General features: G+C 41.2%; 1 protein-coding gene and 1 long non-coding RNA gene across 8 annotated transcripts in view; one reads left to right on the top strand and one right to left on the bottom strand.

Moving 5' to 3' along the window:
• FGD4 (FYVE, RhoGEF and PH domain containing 4) overlaps positions 1–20,741 on the top strand; it is a 111,750-nt gene that overhangs the window by 56,143 nt on the left and 34,866 nt on the right. For 5 of the 6 annotated variants that reach the window (XM_061372047.1, XM_061372046.1, XM_061372049.1 and 2 more), the window contains exon 2: positions 19,091–19,255. In XM_061372047.1, coding sequence (XP_061228031.1) covers positions 19,091–19,255 — 165 coding nt within the window. Of the gene's footprint in view, positions 1–1,390; positions 1,683–19,090; positions 19,256–20,741 lie in introns of those variants that run through there. The other variant, XM_061372048.1, reaches the window with a different exon arrangement.
• The window catches only part of LOC133222380 (uncharacterized), a 341,799-nt gene that overhangs the window by 310,267 nt on the left and 10,791 nt on the right, over positions 1–20,741 (bottom strand). The gene's annotated exons all lie outside the window — the stretch shown is intronic.

Raw genomic sequence — 20,741 nt, 5'->3', positions numbered from 1 at the left:
TCTGTTTTCTCTGCAAAGCCTTTTCTGGAGACAGAAGATGTTGTAGATGTATTTCACGTGGAAGCCCAAGCAAGGGGGCAAGCTTTGAGTTCTGGGGGATGAAGTTGAAAGTAGAAATATAATCTGTGCATGGAGTTCTTAGTCTGGTTACTCAGCTACTGTTATTTTTTGTTTTAATGATGTGTTGATGATCTGAGTGAATGAAATCTGTGTGCATCTTTAAGGAGCCTGGGATTACTTGCTAAGAGTATCAAGGATGGGGAAATGCAACTTCCTAGCCTAGCAGTTTAAAAATGAATACTCAAAACAAAAAAATTGCATGTGCAAATCTTGGTCATCATGCTAAAAATGGGTTCCATTTAGATCTCAAATCCATATGGGTAAAACTTGCATCTGCTCATCTCAAGAAGAAAAACACAGCAAAGTGTTGAAATAACTGGAGAAAAATAGTTGTTTTTACTGTTTTTGGCAATAACCCTTCTGTTCAACATCTGTAGTAGAAAGGAAATCATTAGCAGCCCTATTCCAGAGGGCTGTCTCCTCAGTGAAAAACAGATATTAATAACAAAGGATTGTTTTGAAAGTGTGTTCCCCATAACCCTTGATACTTGTCCTTCAAAGCAGCTCTGCAGTGCTGTGCTTCTGAATAGCCTTGCATATGAGGACCACGTGTGGCCAGTGGTGGAAAGGGCTGTAGGGAGCTGTGGTTTGGACCAATGCAGGGGTTGAAAATGACCTCAGCTGCTGTGAATGACAAGCTGGCTGCTACATTCTGATTCATATTATCCAAACCGACAGGGATGGATTTCTTTCTCCTGCTGGGATGAAAGCATGCCAGCCGGGGATCACGTGGTGTGAGAGCTGTGAACAATAAAAGAAAGCTACTTGCGGTAACTTTTCAGTTAATCTTCTCAAAAATGTGCATTTTCACAGTTCAGAATTCACTCTAATATCTCTGTTTTCTAGCCTGGAGTACAATATGTAGTTTATGCCATTCAAAAATAGATTTTAAATTATTCTAGTGAATTTTAATCTGTATCGAATTTGCTAATGTTATCATGACAGTTCTTTAAAGTAGACTTTTTTGATCACTGGTCCGCTATCCTGTGTCACGTATTTACTTAATTCTAGGCAAAAATTTAAATAGAGATTATGCAGTGAGAAAGATTTAGAGAGATGTGCAGTATAAAGGCAGAATAGAGCAAAGTACCAACTAGAGAAATTTACTAACTTATCCTTTAACCTTGATACTGCTTTGATTTCAATAGTGACAAAACTTTCATAGCAGCAGAGGCATTAGACAAAACAACTTACAGTAGTCCCTCCTCCTCCTCCTCCTCCTTTCTCCAGCAGTTTGTAGGTTACGTAAGCAGATTTCTTTGTTTTTCCTCTTTAATAGTGAACGGACTTCAGTCACTTCTCTAAGCGGACTGGTTTGCATGCTTACGTTTTTCCTCTCAAAGCAGGCTTTCCTTCAAAGAGGAGGAGCATAGAGTAATTGAAAGACTCAGCATGTAAGCTGTCGGCATATACCGAACATCTGGTGAGAAGTCCTGTCTGGCAATTTATAGGTGTTGTAAATAGGGCATATGTGAGCCTGTCATAGGGTTATTACCATTGTAAAATCAATTCCTCGGGCAGTGGTACTGGATTATATTTATGAACAATGACTTCTGAAACAGGTAAGATTGAATGGGATGCTTCTGTTAAACCTTAACCTCTTCAAAACCTGGGGGATGTTTGTGTCCAGAGCCCCCAAGAGTTAAACTTTTTAGTCTGAAGCAAATAAACCGGTGAACATCCAGCTGCTTTGTGATGCAATACAGCTGGAATGCTGTGGTGCTTTTTTCTTCCTATTCTCAGTAAATGAGCTTGCAGTCTCTTGAGCCTCTTGCCTGATACATCTGCTACAGCGAGAACTCTACTACTTTTGGCTCTTCTTGCTGCTGCTTTCACCAAATTGAGACTTTCTTAAAAGCAAATCCGTTTTGTTTTGTTTATAAGTGTTTTCTGTTCCTGGCTTATTGAGCTCTGTTTGTAGCTGCAAGGTTTCTCTAGGACACTTACAGAAGTAAGCATTGCCCCTAAGAATTGTATCTCTCATAGTTTTAGGAAGTTGGTGCACACTTCTGACTTACAGTCAGCTTTATTGTTACAATAATCCATTTAACCGATGCTGACACTACATTTAATGTACAGAATTAGCTTCCAGAATCAAAGAATGTTTTCTTTTATTGCACCATCGAGTGAAAGATTTGGATTTTTGCCATTAAAAATATCCTTGTAATTGGCTTTTTAAGAATACTGTTGAAAGTACTGTTTTTCTTGAGCATATTTTTTAGTTCTGAGAAAAGTTCAACTTGGGTAGTTAAGCTAAGACTTACCCAACCTGAACAGATTAATATACTATAGTAAATACTCTTAAGTTTTCCACCGAGAAGTGATTGAAACAGACCTGTGGAAGGCTTAGATTCAGAATGATGCACTTCCTCTGGAAAGCTCTCTGGGACTAATAAGAGGGAAGGGAGTCACTGGCTGAGTGAGTCTGAGAGATTTGCTAGAGAAATTTGGAGCAGTTGCATGCAAACAGCTCTACTCCAGCTCTCCTGACATTAGTACTTGTGAGCACCTGATTTTTTTCACATGATACTTGTTATAAACAAAAGATACTTGTTTTAAAATAGTTCTTTTGGCTTCTTATCTTTTTTATGATCAAGTTTGAAATTGCCCTTCCCCTTAGCTTTTGATAATCAGCCAGAAAGATAGGGATTTTGCTTTTCTTCCCACACTTTATGTACCATTTTCTGTATCCTGAATCACATGTGGATGTGGGAAACTTTTTTCATTGATCTAGCTCTTAAGAGCTGTTTTCTAGGATCTGTAATGCATATTCTTTTCCTGTAAATGTAACATCAGACTCCTATGAATTTTCAGGAAGCTCAATGTGGTACTATTTTTGGTATTACAACTCATCTTCCCTCTTGCCCTTTGGCTTGCTTTGCATTATTTCAGTTTGCAGAGGTCTACAGTATACTTACGTATAATGGTGCATTCTGAATGCTAAATTTATTGGTGAAGGTGTGATCTTTGTTTTTTTTTTGAGATCAAATATGTGAAGTACAGTATATTTGTATGTGCTCTAAGGTGACATAGGTTACACTGTCATGGTATTTTCCAGTCAATATATTTCCCAGACTCCAGTTAGAAGCTTTATGAAAGCAGTTAATACAGGAGTAGACTATGGCACAAATACTTGGCTTGAAGGGTAAGAAGAGGTGAGATTCTACCAGTCTGTGGAACAGCATATACATATCTCCTAATGTCACCTTCTCAGAATGTTTTAGGAGACTTTAGGAGACCTATGGATATACAGACAGTAGGCTTAGAAAAGGTGACAGTAAGTAGTTCCAGTTTGTGTTGATTTTAAATGGAGTGAACAGATATCGCTGGACACTCCGAAATAGGACCTGAGAAAAGCAGAGTTGCTTACTGAAGCACTGGCTGCCACGAGTCCGAAACAGAAGGAAATCCTCCCGGTGCAGACTGCTGGGGACTGGGTAAGGGGGGAATAGCACTCCTGAAGGGACGGTGCCTATTAGAAAATGTAAATTCACACAGCATTTTAATCACTGCTATCACAGTGTGTGATTGAGAGTGTGTCCAGGTGTCTGAGCATAGCAGTTTTCCAAAGTACTGAAGACCTGTAACAAATATGGAAAACATGTAGAAAAGAGCTTTGTTTTTCGAAGACTGGAACTCCAGATTTTTTTTATTTTTTTTTTGTAGTAATATTCCTTGCAGGTAGAAAGCATCACTGGAGAAATTGATTTCAAGCAATGTCATTTTGAGAGGTTTAAAGATACTGTGACCCAGAAGTCTTGTGACCCAACAGAGACTTGTTTTCATTAGTACTATCACTAGGCCTTGTTTTGTGACTGCAGCACTCCAAGTCTTATGTTAGTCGTTTGCATGGTAGGTGCTATATAAACAGACAGTCTAATGGTTTCCATCAGTGATTACAAACCCAGTGAATTTGTTGAGTCTTTACTAAAAATTCAAAATAGTTACGGAATGCTCCTCTTCCCCATCTCTCCCCCACTGCCCTGGGTTTATAGTTATAACAAAACAAAAGGATGAAATTCTTTAAACACTAAGAGTTTGGAAATTCAGTGCTTCTGTGTTCCTTACAGTTTGACAGGCAGTGACCTTGAGCAGGATAGGTAGTTAGGAAACGCAATATTTCCTTTAGCTTGCCATAAGATATTTAACACTCTGTGAGGGTGCTTGGTTGCTTGTGAAAAATCCCTTACAATCATGACCTGACATTTAACAAAGAAAGAAAGAAGGAAAAAGAAGGGGAGGTAACAGCTGTGTTCAGTGATGTAAGGTAGAGAGGGATTGGAATATATCCAAACATTGTATTATGAAAGAAATGAAATGTTTCGCCTTAAACAAATATTATGTTTTAGGAGTAATTTCATAGATTTTATTTGCTGTTTTGGAAAACTTTCTTCCCAACATGCAAGGCATCCACCTCTTTTAATGAATATTTTTATTCTCTTTCTTCTGACTCCAAAAACTGAAGCTGTAAGGAAAACAGTGAAAACTGCATAGAAGCCAGCAACATTTTGTTGGGCTGCAGTTCTGTGAACTGCTTGAGTGATCCAGTGCGCATTTGCTGCCAAAAGTTTGCCCAGTCCCTTACTAGGACTTTCCCAGACTTTTGGTCTCATCTACAAGCCAGTTCAACTCACTCACATAGAACAGAACTCCATGGAGGGGATAAAACTTTCTCCTCTTGGTGGGGGGCTGTCTCACTCTGGGGTATCTGTGGTTTGGGTTTCAACAGTCTTTTTTTTCCCTATCTTGGGGCCTTCAAATGTTTTCATTTTCACAATGTCTGTGGAGTGAAACATTGCGCATCCTTCAGATGTGTTGCACAAACCTCGAGCTATTACAAATTTTTTTTTTCTTCCTGAAATGTGGTCATCTCTGACAATTTAGGGCTAAGATTTTTCCTCATTTGGATTCCAGACAACTTGTATTTGCCTTCCTTCCATAAGGATGATAATGAACTGATGAGTTAGTGTGAAATGGTGATATCTTTCTTATGCGTTATGGACAAGATATAAAAGCTGGTAGACTTTAACAGGACTGGACAAGAAGGTTCCTTGAACGATTTCACAGAAAGGCCTTAAATGTACTTGAATCAGGCTCTTTGGGGCTATTCTTTTCCCTTCTTTTTTTTTTTTTTTTTTTCCCCAACCAGGTCAAAAGCAGGAAGCGCTTGAATTCTTGCTAAGTGTCCAGCTTTGGGTTCTTTATATTTCTGTCTTGGTGCAGTAAGCATTCCCAGGGAGCTGCTTGTTTTTCTGTGTTTGGTAGATGATGGTTGTTAATTGCTTGGCAGGGAGACTGAAGTGCTTGGGGAGCCTGACAGCGGGCTGCCTGCCCCTGGCTTGGCGGGGACCATAGGCATTCGCTACTGAGCAGCTGGAGTGCTCAGTGTTGTAAGGGGCAAGCAGCTGCATGTTTCTTTCCACCCGCGCTTTGTTCTTTATCAAGTTAATAATTTTATAGCTCTTTGTAATCTTTCACATAACACGGAGTAGTGCCCAGCAGCCTGTTGTGATGCTATTCTGCAGTTAACACCCTGCAGCCTGTTCTTTAATTAGGGCATATTACTTCAAATTTCAAGCCATGCTTTTTTTTTAAGAATAGTTTTCTGATTTTAATTCCCTAAACACCGTTGCTGTTTGCTCCAACCCCACTGAAGTGTTTCATTAGAATTAATGTTATCTAAGGGCTACTTGCTTCTGGAAGGGGAGTTTTGTCTTCCTTTCCTCATGAATAAGTTTTCGTCGAACTCTAGTGCATTTAAGGTGAACAAATGTGTAAAACTGGCTGCTTTATTTCTTTGGCAGGGTTACATTTCTGATGGCTTAACTTTCCCAGGCTGCATCCTGGGGTGAAATGGCATGCCAGTGCTTATGCACAGAAAGTGGTGGGGGCAGCAGCGAGGAGGAGGGGGGGGCAGGCATGCGTGGAATAACACGTGTTCATGGCAGCTGGCTGCTGGATGGGCTTTGGGTTGTTAGATGCTGTCTGGACACAGAGACTGCCTCAGCAGCTGGATGTGGGAAGCGGTTTCCATCTATCAGCAGTAGTTTTATTGGCTGGTGTTGAAGATTTGACTTCTGTTTGGGGTTTTGGCTGTTCTGCATTTTGGATATATTGAATTATGTATTTATATATTTACACACTGAAAGCCTTCTAGAAATTTATGTTTATGCAACTTCTGCTCAGATATTCTGAAATAATAGGTCTGTTACAGTTTCAGCCTTCTGTAATTAGATTTCCTCCCCTCTCTGCTTCCTCACCCTTGTGTCTAGAGAGGGGGGGAGTTGGTTTGGGTTTGGGTTTTTTTGGTTTTGTATTTTTTAGGGGAGGGTTTGTTTGGTTGGGGGTTTTTAGCATCCTGTTTCTAAAGATTCTTTCTCTTTGTCCTTTTATCAACAGAAGTAGCTGATTTCATGTCTCAAAGCATATGGATGTTTTCTAAAATAGCTGTTGAGGTGAATATGAAATAACTGCAAGATAACTGGGCATAGTAGAAGATGAAAATGTCAGTGACTAACTTCTGAACAGTGTATACTGAGCAAAATGGTGACATTTGCAGTTGGATCAAATTTATAATTTTTTAAAAACCTGTTAGTATTTGTCTAAAAATTTAACCACACTGTTATTTCATAATGGTTTATCAAGTATGGAAGAAGAGGTCAGCTGCATTTTTCCTTCATGTAATCCCTGTAGTGCAGGTGTGCTCTTTAATATGAAGTTAGACTGTACTGCCCAGCATGATGTCATGCTGTTTATCTTACACATGATAATGATGCGCGGATTGACTCCACAACTCGTTAAAGTTGTAAAGTAGGTATGCTTTTATTTAGCGCTGCGACGCACGGGGATAATTCCTCAAAGTCATGCGTGCCTCAGTGTTGTTTCCCTCTACATTTATAAGGTTGCACCATACGCCTATACATATTCATGTCCTACCCCCGCTTCCTATTACAATGAGCTAGAAGGTCCTTTGCGCCTGCGCAGTGCCCCCTCTGGTCATGGGCAGGGTTCTCAAGATGAAGTAAATGAGTTCCTCCTGTGGGTAGGGGTCTTCAAGATGAAGTAAATGAATCTTCCTCTTCTTGAACTTTTCACCTTTTAGTCTTCACGTATGGCCTTAGGGTTTGGTCCCAGCCATCAACCATCTGCTTCTCCCCCTTAACAGTAGATTCAGGGGTCTGCTTTTCCCTATCAATAGGTGTTTATCGGTAGAATTAGGTGTCTGCTTTTCCTTGTCAATAGAACCAAGTGTCTGCTTTTCCTTGTCAACAGAACCAAGTGTCTGCTTTTCCTTGTCAATAGAACCAAGTGTCTGCTTTTCCTTATCAATAGTTAGTGCCTTTGTTCTGCTTAGTAGGCATGATAGGTACAGACAATACCTTTGCTTAAGCAATCGAATTCCTCTAACCCCCCCTGTACAACCCCCCTGTACAACCCCCCTGTACATTGGTCAACCCTCTGCATCAATAACAGGAAGAAAACAAATCATCTTAAGACTTGACAAATAAAGCAAGAGAAACACACAGGGCTCAGAGCCACAACCCTTACTCAAACAAGTGGTTCTTCTGTGATCAGTGAATCTGCTTATACAAATTGGGCATCTTATTTAGTAAATAGGAGCTCAGGACATTTAGGAAATGATGATTGCCCTCTGTAAAATATACCGGTGATAGTTAAAAACTCAGTGAAAAAACATAGTGTTAAGTAGAATAGCTGACAGGCTCACCTCACACAGGTCTACACAGAAAACCAAAAGGAAGAAATAGCTTGGAGAAAACTCAATGGAGGTACATCCTGTTCATTTATTTTCTCATGCTAGGTTCATAATCAAAATGGCTATTAACGCAGTAGGAGCTCAGGAAACCTACACAAACCTTACTCAACCCCTTCATTCATCAGGTGCGTAGGAAGCTGTAAATAGCTTATGAGGTGTAGAGGAGAGGAAGTGACCCTTGGATACAGGGCTCACCAATGTTCTGCTAATCACAACAGGTGAAGAGACTGACGTACATAGTCAGGACACTCCTGTGACTTTGTGAAATACAGCCATTTGAGAAGCAGTTCCTGAGCTGAAAGCTATCTTCGTGTGTTATAGGAAATGAAAGGAGGAATTGAAAGGAGGAATTACCTGAAGTTACCAGTGTAGAAATTAAATGGCAACAGCAGAGTAGCTGACTTTGGTTACAGGATTAATTTACACTGCCTTATCCTGGTTTGATGAAGCTGCTGCTACTTACTATACCCTTTTTCTGTCTCAGTATTTTTAGGATTGTTGGTCATTTGGTTTTTTCTGTGTGTTAACTTTGGGGCTCTTAACTACATGAAGCTCATGGTACATGGCTTGTAGGGTCAGGAACTGTGATCACCCTTAACTCTTGTATACAGACTTAATAAAAAGAAGAAAATATTGTCCACACTGAAAGAGATATTGACATTATTTTACAAAAAAAAAAAAACAAAAAAACAAGCCATGAAAAGTCTGTAAAAATAAAAGGACACTATTGTGTATTTTCTGTTTCAACTTTGGGCTTGATAATACATGTTCAAAGGCCAAAGTGAAAATAAGGGTTTGAGGGAATGTTCTGTAATACAGGAACTAAGTCTGTGAAAGAGCAGTGCTTGGTTCCTGTAAACAGAACTCCTGGTACTCAGAGTTTTCCCTTCAATCATATGCCTTTCTGGAGAAGTGGCTTGAATGTTGCTTGTTTCTGCTCTATAAGAAACCTCCATTATTCATTAACCAGCTGATGAATGACCATCATCGGCAAAGCCATTGTCCCAGTATGTAAGAGCATAGGTGACTCATAAGAACCTTAGTGTAAAAGCTGCTGTGTTTTTGTGTTTTTGGCAGGGAACCTCAGTCATAAGCTACTACTTTCAAACCACAAGCTGTGCATTGGCAGCCTATTTGAAATCAGTGTTTTCCAGTCAAGGGAGACACTGCTGTGCTTCAGCTACTGCGCTGGGTACTTCTGCCCTGCTGCCCTGTGCGTGGGGATCAGTAACAACAGGTTACTGGGGGTCCTGCCAGCTGAAGCAGCTGCTTAGTCAGTAGCAAGCACAAAGGCTTTTTGCCTCCCCTTCCTAAAATGGGGGAAGAGGCATGAGTTAACAGCCACAGCAACAGTGGCCAGGAGTAAGGTTGTCATGTATTTTTTCCATGACTTGCAGCCTCCACCACCTGTGTGATAAGCCGTGCTTTCTAATTCCACCCCTCTAGCCATCATCAGCCTGTCAGCTCCCCTAACACTGAGGTGTCACAGCATCAATTTCACCACCTCTGAAAACTGGGAGATTAGTGGCACTGCTGGGCTGTAGATGACAGTATGAAAGCAGTGGCTGGCCCAGTAGGCAAGGGTGGAGGTGATGGTGGCTGTAGGGGGGAGGCTTGTTCTCAGAAGGATCAAACCTGTGCCTTTTTAATACAGTTTTAAGAAGCTGCCCAGTGATCCTTTTTCTGTTTTATTTTGCACAGCTAGTTAACATTTGTAGTATATGCCACTTGGACTTCTATCAGAATAACTGATTTTAAAAAGTCCATATGTTGAAGGTGGTTATTTTACTTGCTTTGCCTTTCCTCATGTGTGTCTCCATACTCCTGACTTCAGAATGCACCCTCTCTGATGAGAAACATACTGTAATCAGTGCATGTTGCTTGGAGAAAACATAATTAATTCTAAGGAAATAGGTTTTGGGGCTCAGCCTGGGAAATAAGCCATGTGAAGTCCTGTATGGTGCTTTTTATTGTACTGGAACAGCACCAGCAGGGCATGTCATGCTAATCCAAAATTTAGACAAATGTTGAAAGGTAATCCCATTAATTATTGTTTTACTCATTTTAGTAAGACTCACAGCAGATGTGCAGATCTGTTTGCATGGAAATAACTATCAGATCAGAGTCAAAAGAACGAAGATTGCAGCCAAACAGGGCAACAGACTAAGGCACACTGAGTCTGCCTGCTGTAGGCAGCATTGGCAGGAGATTTGTAATGAATGTGAAATTCAGCATTCACTTCTTTACTTTGCATGATACACGCTCTACTGAGACAGAGATCAGGAAATTGTTGATAAATCTTACTTTGGTAATATTTCACTGCTTCCTCTTAAAGCTTAGGCTTCATAATCTTGAAGCACATAACTAATTTAAATGTGGTGCTATCCAGAGCTTGGCAAACTGTAGCTCTTTAGAAGCAGCTACTATAAGCTATATTTCAGTCTAAAAATGAAAGTTACTATGGGAAAGATGCATGGGTTTTTTAACCAGAACAAGTGTAAAATGACGCAACATAAGAAAGGCAACATTGAATGCTTGATTCCTGTGAATACCCGCAAACCAAACCAGTGCAAGTAATGTCTCATCTTAAACGCAGCAGATATGGTTGCATATCTACTTGGAACTGGGTTCTATCACCAACACTCTACATAACCCAGCTTAGTTTTTTAGAAATTAAATTATTTCAGAAGTCAAAGTTGTTTCTCCTCTTAGAATATTTTTTGTATATTGTGTATGGTTAAACTAGCTGAAGTTTGTTTCGGTTCTCTGTGTACTGTTGCAAGTGGTTGACATACTCAGTGTTGTACATACCACAGTTTGGACCACAAATATGCATACCACATCCCTGCTCTGTGTTACAATGCTAAGGTTTCATATCTACCAAGTAGCTGAGTATTTTCTAGTTCTTGGCAAGTATTGCATGGCAAGGGTTTGGCCTGCCAGTTTTACGTTCAGTATTGTTTCATCTGTTTAACTTCACCATCAGATGTTGTGAGTGCATCCATAGGGGTCAGAACTAAGAGAGCAATGCACTTTTTGCTGTCTAAAATTTGTACCTACCATACTTACTTGATTTATTTTCTCCGTGCAACAAATGTTATGAAAGTGAGGAAATGAAAGGAAAAATAAAAATAAGAAAAGTGAAAAAAAGTTATTTGTTTGGTAATTCTAGGAATCACAGAATTAACTAGGTTGGAAAACACCTTTAAGATCAGCAAGTCCAACCGTTAACCCAGGACTGCCAAGTCCACCACTAAACCATGTCACTGAGGGGCTCATCTACATGATTTTTCAACACTTCCAGGGACGGTGATTCCACCACTGCCCTGGGCAGCCTGTGCCAATGCCTGAGCACCCTCTCTGTGAAAAAATTGTTCCTAATACCAAATCTAAACCTCCCGTGGCACAGCTTGAAGCCATTTCCTCTTGCCCTATCACTTTTTACTTGGGAAAAGAGATCAGCCACCTCCTCTCTCCATACTTCTTTCAGGCAGTTATAGAGAGCAATAAGGTCCTCCTCCCTGAGCCTTCTCCAGATCAAACACCTTCAGTTCCCTCAGCTGTTCCTCATCAGACTTGTGCCCCAGACCCTTCACCAGCTTCCTTGCCCTTCTCTGGACCTGCTCCGTCACCTCAGTGTCTCTCTTGTAGTGAGGGGCCCAGAGCTGAACACAGGACTTGAGGTGCCTTTGAAGGCACAAGATTCGATCACTTGCCCTGGTCCTGCTGGCTATGCTATTGTTGATACAGGCCAGGATGTTGTTGGCCTTCTTGGCTGCCTGAGCACAAGCTGGCTCGTGTTTAGCTGTCAGTCAGCACTGCCAGGTCCTGTTCCACTGAACAGATTTCCAGTCAGTCTTCCCCAAGCCTGGAGCATTGCATGGGGCTGTTGTGGCCCAAGTGCAGCACCCAGCACTTTGCTTTGAACCTCATGCCATTCACCACAGCCCATTGATCCAGCCTGTCCAGATCCCTCTCCAGATCCTTCCTATCCTTCAGTAGATCAACACTCCGACCCAACTTGGTGTTACCCACAGATTTACTTAGGGTGCACTTGACCCTCTCATCCAGATCATCAGTGAAGATATTAAACAGCACTGGCCCTAACATCGAGCCCTGAGAGACACCATCAGTGACCAGCCACCAACTAGGTGAGATGCCATTTACCACCACTCTTTGGGCTTGCTCTTCTAGACATTTTCCAACCCAGTGAAGGATACACCTTTTCCCCCTCTGGGACAGGCATACACCACCTACCACCAGCAGGCCTGGTGCCGTGTAAACTGACCCATGGTCAAAACCCACAAGAATTCTGACACTGACACTAGTCATGGAGCCAGGAATTAATTAGTGACGTTTTTCTGATGTAACCATTGTCAGTGATCGGACTGGCAGGAGGGACAAGAAGACTACTTGGGTTCCTGAACCCTGAACCAGCCATCTCAAGACCCTGAAGTCCTTCTTGAGCCCAGTCAGGCTTCTTGAAGGTATTTCCACATTGTCCACCTGGAAGATTTATAAAGGATAATAGTCATGGGGCTGTACCAGATGAGTTTTCTCGTAAAGGCCCTTACCTATGGGTCCCTCCCCATTGGGGTGCTCTGAAACAGGAGCTCAGAGTGGCATCTTTCCGTGGGACTTTGAAGGGGTTCAAGCTGCTTCAGAAGTGATTGGCACTGAAGCACAGATCCTACTGGCACCCCAGCTGCTGATGCTGGGCTGGGTGATCCCTTACCACCATCTTCCTCAGTTTCCTGATCCTGAAGTACTGGGGCCTCGAATCTGTCATAGAAGGTGACATGAGCTGAGTGGTAATATGCCATCTGTTCTGAGGTGTAACCCATTTCCAACCTCCCCTGTTTCCCAAGTTCCTTCCATCTGCTCAATGGCAGGAAGGTAGGGGATCCTGAAGTTCTTTAGTTTTGGGTAGGTGGCTTGCTTCTCTCAGGGACTGTAGAGAGCAGGTCCACCAGTCGCTCTCCTCCTCAGATTCGTTTATGCTCCTCAGCCGTTCCACCTCTTCCTGTAGCTCTGCTACCACGCAGAGCAAATATCAACCTGCTGACATCTTACACATCCAACATCTAACCATCACCAACAAGCTCTGGCACTCACTATAGCCAGGTGCCTCGACAGCTACATGTTTATGAGGGACCTGTGTCTGGGTTGCCAAGCTCTTGCTTTCAGGACTGAAAATGAATATTACGAAAGTCCTAATGCTGTTGAAATTGTCTTTCTGAAGGTTATGGAACTGCTGGTGGAGGACGTATCAAGCACTAGAACAGTAGTTTAACCTTTTGTGAATAAAAATAAGCATTTCAATGTTACTGGTATTTCAAGCTGGATGATTATGTTTATCTAAATGTCCATAGCTCCAAGATATTTCTAATTAGAATGCTCTGAAAAAATAGATTATGCATCACCTAGCTTCAAACTTTCTTGCAGATGCAAGCATATTTGCAAGCATTCTATCAGCTCATTTCCCTGCAGATGATAAGCAAAATAATTAAGTGCTTATCAAATTTACAGTGTTTATTTCTCTTTTCTGTTAGTTATTTATTACCTCCTCTTTATCACTTACATTCTAGCTGGCCCCAGTTTTAAATTTTCTTCAATATTTCCACACTTTTCTTTCCTCTTCAGTGTATTTAATCATCTGAAATTATAAGAGGGCAGTATTAATCGTGTACTAGCAAACAGTAACCGGTGGGTAGTATTTTGTTGTGCATTGCATTTCTAATTTCAAGCAAAATTTCTTGGTTCTTATAATGCATAGGAATAGCAGAAAAACACAAATATTTCTTTAATCAGGTCAGAAATAATCACAATGGCATGCCAAGTAAAAGGGTTTTTGCAGCATATCTGACCTTTTGCATACCTAAAGGGATTTTAAGCTGTACTTACAGGGCACCAGCTGTATTTCTAAAAGGTTGACTAAGTTACTGCTTACTTAAATGAATGGAATTGAGCAGCCCTGCTGAAATACATGCTGCATTGTGGAGAAAATATTTGGTATTTTTGTAATGCGCTGAAAGCTACATGCTTTGGGCTTTTGTTATAGTGCACATGCATACAATACATTGATAGAAGACCGTGGTGAGAATTTGTGTATTTCTGCCGCAATCTTGTCTACATCATCTAGAAGGTATTAATCCTTCACTGGCTAGAAACTATGGCTGATATTCCATGAATGATAAAGGATGCTTTTTATCCAGAGATTTTGCCTACTCAGTTTTCTATGGAAGTATGTTGTGGCTAGATTTCCATTACATTTTTCCCTCCGAGCTTTATATATAAAGCAAACTGTTTAATATAGCTGGCTGTATTACTCTTCAAAACACCTGGCTTGAGGATGTGACATGATTAACAGAATTGCTAGTTTGAAATACAGGTTAAATGTCTGTAGCATAGAATCACAGAATAACGGTTTGGGTTGGAAAGGACTTTAAGATCATCTAGTTCCAGCCCCTCTGGCATGGTCAGCGACACCTTACACTAGACCATGTTGCCCAAGGCTCTGTTCAACCAGGCCTTGAACACTGCCAGGGATGGAGCATTTACCACTTCCATGTCCATCTCCAGCAAATATGGCTTTCAGACAGGCTGAATATTTCATGTAATGGCTTGTAAAACACTAATGAATTCGAAGACATTCTGTTTCCCTGCACCTGCCCTGTGCTGAATGGTTCCACATATGAAGCCAGAGCACACCTTGGGTCAGAACACATCTCTGCGCTTTTACATTCCATAAGCAGTTGCAAAAGAGCCCGCTACAGGGTAGCAGTCTTTTCTATTGACTGTGTCACTGTTTTGTTTTACAACGGACAAGCTTTACAAAATGGCTTTTGCCCACTGAATGCAACTAATATTAACCAATCTACCAGAGAGCATGTGATACTGACAACAGATTAATGCTTAAAGCAGCCTAATGTTTTTGCATTAAAGGTCTATTTTCAGCTCTTCCTAGTTTTGCTCCACTTCATATTAAAGTTGTGCTCATGCATGTGTAAACCAAGTACAATCCAAATCTGAATCGTATTTGCTTGAGGGACTGAGGTTGCCAATCTAAGTAAAGGCTGCTGCTGAGAGGAGCTCTCTTGTCCCCTTGTGTCAGCAGTAGTGTTGGGGCAGCCATAAGGACAAACCAGTCTAAAATATACTCTAGGTTTCAACTGCATAATTTCTGCTGCTTGTCTGACTGTGTGGTTGAACAAGTGCTGGTGCTGGCATAGGGGAAGGAGTAGCCAGGAGCAGAAGCTGGAGCAGATGGTGATGGGGAGGGAGGAGGAGCAACAAATCACAGAGCTGCCTGTTCTCAGCAGCAGTTCTGCATCTGTCTTGGTTTAAAGTGACCATGAGTGATTAAACAGCAGTAAGTGCCTTGATGATGTTGTGTGTGTAAAATATGTTCCTATTCTGACCTCCATCTCTTTGACGGAGACAAGGAAGGCTTAAGGCAGCTTTTTAGGCATTGAGGAAAGGTGTGGTACAGAGCTCAGACTGCTAACTACAATTCAAGATCCTCATGGCAGTGAGAAGAGCGTGTATCAAGCTCACTGCCCTGGACTTCAAGAGAACAGACTTTGGCCTCTTCAGGAACCTGCTTAGTAAGGTTCCTAGAAGACATGGAGGCCCAAGACTGTTGGTTGATATATAAGGATCACCTACTGCAAGCTCAGGAGTGTTGCATCCCAACTAGGAGTGTAGCAGAAGGGCCAGGAGACCTCCTTGGATGGATAAGAAGCTGCTGAGGAAAATTCAAATGAAAAAAGAGCCTTATAAAAGGTGGAAGCAAGGACAGGTGGCCTGGGAAGAGTACAGGGATGTTGTCTGGGAAGCTAGGGACCAGGTTAGGAGAGCTAAGGCCCAGTCAGAATTAAACTTGGCTAGGGATGTTAACAATAACAGGGATTCTATAGGTACATAGCGAATAAAAGGCAGCCTAGGGACAACGTGGGCCCCCTCTGGAAGCTATCAGGAGAACTGGCTACCCTGGATTTGGAGAAGGCTGAGGTTCTTCATGACTTCTTTGCCTCAGTCTTCACTGGCAAAGGCTCTGACTGCACCACCAAGTCTTGGAAGGTAGACATGGGGACTGTGAGAATGAAGAAGTTGGGCTCACTGTAGGAGAGGATCTGGTTCGAGACCATCTTAAAAATCTGAATGTGCCAAGCTCTTGGGTCCTGATGAAATCCATCCATGGGTCCTGAAGGAGCTGGCAAATGAAGTTGCTAAGCCACTGTCCATCATATTTGAAAAATCGTGGCAGTCAGGTGAAGTTCCTGGTGACTGGAAAAAGGGAAATATAACCCCCATTTTCAAGAAGGGGAAAATGGATGACCTGGGGAATTACAGACCAGTCAGTCTCACCTCTGTGCCTGGCAAAATCTTGGAGCAGATTCTCCTGGAAGGCATGCTGAGGCACATGAAAAACAAAAAGATGCTTGGTGACAGCCAGCATGGCTTCACTAAGGGGAAATCCTGCCTGACCAATTTGGTGGCCTTCTATGATGGGGCTATGGAACTGATGGAGTAGAGCAGCTGATGTCATCTACCTGGACTTGTGCAAAGCGTTTGATACTGTCCTACACAACATCCTTGTCTCTAAATTGGAGAGACATCAATTTGATGGATGGACCACTCGGTGGATAAAGAACTGGCTGGATGGCTGCACACAAAGGGTTGTGGTCAATGGCTCAATGTCCGGCTGGAGACCTGTAACGAGTGGTGTCCCTCAGGGATCGCTGTAGGGACCGGTCTTGTTCAACATCTTTGTCACTGGCATGGACAGTGGGATTGAGTGCGCCCTCAGCAAGTTTCCCGATGACACCAAGCTGTGTGGTTCGGTTGATACGCTGGAGGGAAGGAATGCCATCCAGAGGGACCTTGACACGCTTGTGAGGTGGGCTGATGCCAACCTCATGAAGTTTAACCATGCCAAGTGCAAGGTCCTACACCTGGGTGGGAGCAATCCCAGGCACAGCTGCAGGCTGGGCAAAGAGCCCTGTGAAGAAGGACTTTGGGGTGTTGGTAGATGAGAAAATGAACATGAGGTGGCAGTGTGAGCTCCCAGCCCAGAAAACCAGCTGTATCCTGGACTGCATCAAAAGGAGCGTGACCAGCAGGTCGAAGGAGGTGATCCTGCCCCTCTACTCTGCTCTCGTGAGAACCCACTCGGAGTATTATGTGCAATTCTGGTGTCCTCAACATAAGAGGGACATGGAACTGTTGGAACAAGTCCTGAGAAGGGCCACAAAGATGATCAGGGGGCTGGAGCACCTCCCATATGAAGACAGGCTGAGAAAATTTGGGTTGTTCATCCTGGAGAAGGCTCCGTGGAGACCTCATAGCAGCCTTCCACTATCTGAAGGGGGCTATAAGGATGCCTGGGAGGGACTCTTCATTAGGGACTGTAGTGATAGGACAAGGGGTAATGCGTTAAAACTTAAACAGGGGAAGTTTAGATTGGATATAAGGAAGAAATTCTTTCCTGTTAGTGTGGTGATGCACTGGAATGGGTTGCGGGGGGGGTGTGGGTGTGAATGCTCCATCCTTGGCAGTGTTCAAGGCCAGGTTGGACAGAGCCTTGGGTGAGATGGTTTAGTGTGTGGTATCCCTGCCCATGGCAGAGGGGTTGGAACTAGATGATCTTAAGGTCCTTTCCAACCCCAACTATTCTATGATTCTATTATTCTAATACAACTTTTTGTGTATGGAGTGATACCCAAGGAAACAGAGCTGAGGAATTCCTTCCATAGGATCACAACTGTCTGAGAATCCTCTGTATGTGGTTGGCCTCATTAGATTATTCACATAATTCTGGGACCAGCTTCTTGGTGTAGGGCTACTTCATTGTTTAAAAGGAAAAATAAGCTTTTAAGAAATAGAGAAAAAGTAGTACTTGAAAATATTGTTGGAATACACAAAACATTGAAGAATCTTTAAGCAGCAATGAGCAATAAGTACGGCATCTCTTTCCACTGCTGTTTTAACAGCAGGGTTGGCTGTTGCTAGAAATGGCTTGATATGATGGATTTTGCCATGGGAAAGAGATAGATTAGATCAGAGGGTCCAGATTGTGCAGACCAGTTGTTGTCCTGAAGATATCAGAGGATCACCTTATGAAATAGTTGAGTGGGTTTTGGATTTGCTTTTTTTTGGAAACATGCAAAGCAAACCCCACTTATGCTTGCATTTCTTCTAGTACAAGCAAGCAAAGGTAAAATGATGGCAAATAATAACAATAAATTGAATTATCCATGCTCTACCCTAAATAATCTGGTTAAAAATGAAAATAATTTTGACAACACTGCAATAAATGATAAATTGGGTTTCCTCCTTTCCCTTGCTTCTCACCGCAAAATAAGCTGTGGCTTTTTTTGGTTCAGAGATCAATAAATATTGACCTAAGTGAGATATTGAGGTCCTTCATATTATTTTTTCAAAATTTTTATTGTGTTTACAGAACCAATTGCTTTCACACCCCAGAACAAAAGTTCATGGTTTAGACTTGTGTAATCATATTCTATTAAGTGCTTTTATTGCAGTTTTCATTGTTTGAATATTTTTTAGTTTATGTTTTTGAATATGTTTTGCTTTATTTTTTCCTCCAGCTTTTTTACCAATAGCAGCATATTGAATTCTCTTCTATTAGGAAGAAATGAAATAGCAGAGTTGGCTGGTTTTATGCTTTGCTCCTTTTTTTTTTTTTTCCTTTTTAACATTTACAATAGGAGCACTTTAGTTCAAAAAAAGTTGCAATACATTTAGCTAATTTTTGGATGCTACCTTCTGTAATAAAATAAACTTTTTGAATGTATAGTATTTTGTGAACACTTGCTACAGGAGTAGAATTACTGAACAGAACTGATTTTTCTATAGTTCTGTTGAACAAGCACATTGACAATTTAAATAGGGAAATGTCTATTAGATATTGCAATCTTTCTGTAGAAGAGCTTAGGCTAGTCATGGAGGAAGTCTTCTTTTATATCCAGCTCTTCAAGTTTTAAACAAGATCATAAATTTCAGTGAAAGGCAAAGCATATTTTTAGAATGAAATGCTCTTAAAGGGAAGATGAGTATTCTGATTTTCTTTGTAGAAAAATGTTAGCACTTAATAAATGGGTTTATAGTCATTCTACCTTACATTTAATGCTGTTTCTAACTCTTAGGGTTTTCTATATATTTGTTTTTCAGGCAGCAGTATCTGTCCAAAGTCTTTAATATTGTCTAGACCTTGTGCAGCGGGTGGCACAACCAGGCCAGTTGAGCAGAATGTGCACAATGAAGCGCCTCAGGGAATAAATGGAAGTGTGCCAGTCAAGCAATACCCACGTTCAGCTTCAAATCCAAAGCCACAAGGTAAGGAGCTTCAACGATCTTTGTTAGGGAAGTTGTTCTTCATCTCAGACTTTAAGAAAGAGTGCCTTGAAAGACCTGTATTTGTCAGAAAGAAAATAGTGGGGTAAAAGCTTGCTAGTGAAATACAAATGTTCAATAAATGCTTTATAAATCTGTAATTTCTGATAATGTTTTGCTGAAGAAGGTTCTCAGAAAGAAGGTTGGACTTACTAATGTGTTATAAGCGCATAGGTCTCGTAGGTAGAGATGAGAGAGAGTGTGCAAACTCCTTACTTGTATTAAACTATTTGCAGAGCTTATCTTTCAAAGGGATTACTGCTTGTGAGCTGGAAGGTTTTGGTACTATTTTTGAATTTGAGCGTTGGCAGGCTGCTGGTTCTGGTGGGAAAGATATTCGGGGCCTTTGGAGTTCTACTGGAGCTTGAGAAGGGCCCTTCTATTGGGAGTATGTGAAAAGATGGGAACTCTGTGTTCATGCTGTAAAAGCTGACCAATAATATCTGCAAAGTAAATTTCCCTTCTTTCTGTCCATAAATAGCATCTTCACTTTTAGAAGCTCAGTAGGTCCACCTACATGTTGACTTTATGAATCTAAATCTAAAACCATTTTTCATGTGGTCTTCTCAGTAATATTGATGATTCTGCTGAGGCTGATCACAACAAAGTCAGCATATTCTGGAAATCTTGTATTGAAAGCAAGTCTGGACTGATGTTTTTTAGGTGTGACATACAATAGGTATTCCAGTCTTCTCAAAAGTTAAAAAAAGAGCTATGGTCCTGCTTAGTGAACTGGATGTGACTGATATGACAGAAATTACAATTGCTTATAGAAAACTAGGTTACATTTAAATCATGTATAGAAGCTGGAATCATGTAGAGTTATTATGTAATGGATTTAACAATCTGTGTATCACTTACTTGGGAAATGTGCCTTGAATAATTTTGCATCAGTTCATTTTAGAGTTAATGGGGGAAGAAATTTGTCGGGGTGTCAAGGAAGTTTTGTTTACTTAGCAAAATAAAGCTGTAGGTTTTTCATTGTTTGTTTTTATAGAACTTTTGCCAGTATTGCTCACAAAACTGTTTTTATCAGTCATATGCAAACATTGCTTATCGGAGTAGTCTTTCTGTGCTAGTTTCCAGGTCTCTGAAATGTGTTCTCTGCAGCTAATTTAACAAGAGAGCATGTATTCTTCCTAAGAAAAATATTTTGGGAATCTGTTAATGGATAAACATAAATGGGCACTCAGTAAAAAGATTTTAAGCCTTTCAAAAACAAAGCCAGCCCACTTATTATAAATATTAGCTGTTAGATAAATTAGGGGTTGGATATTACTGAACCCTATTCATTCAAATAGTTACACAGCTGTTGTGCTTTCCTAGCCATGACTTCTGTGTTTGACAAAATTGCTTGCTATAAAATGCCACATTGCCAATGCTGTAGTTTAAGAAATGCAGCTGTGTAGATTATATTCAATAATGCTGT

The sequence above is a fragment of the Neopsephotus bourkii genome, unplaced genomic scaffold (assembly GCF_033783945.1).
Source record: "Neopsephotus bourkii isolate Nb327-2 ecotype Australia unplaced genomic scaffold, CSIRO-AGI_Nbou_v1 NB_1589, whole genome shotgun sequence".
NCBI lineage: Eukaryota > Metazoa > Chordata > Aves > Psittaciformes > Psittacidae > Neopsephotus > Neopsephotus bourkii.
Note: the sequence above shows the minus strand (reverse complement) of the source record. Positions and strands in the feature narration are given on the sequence as shown.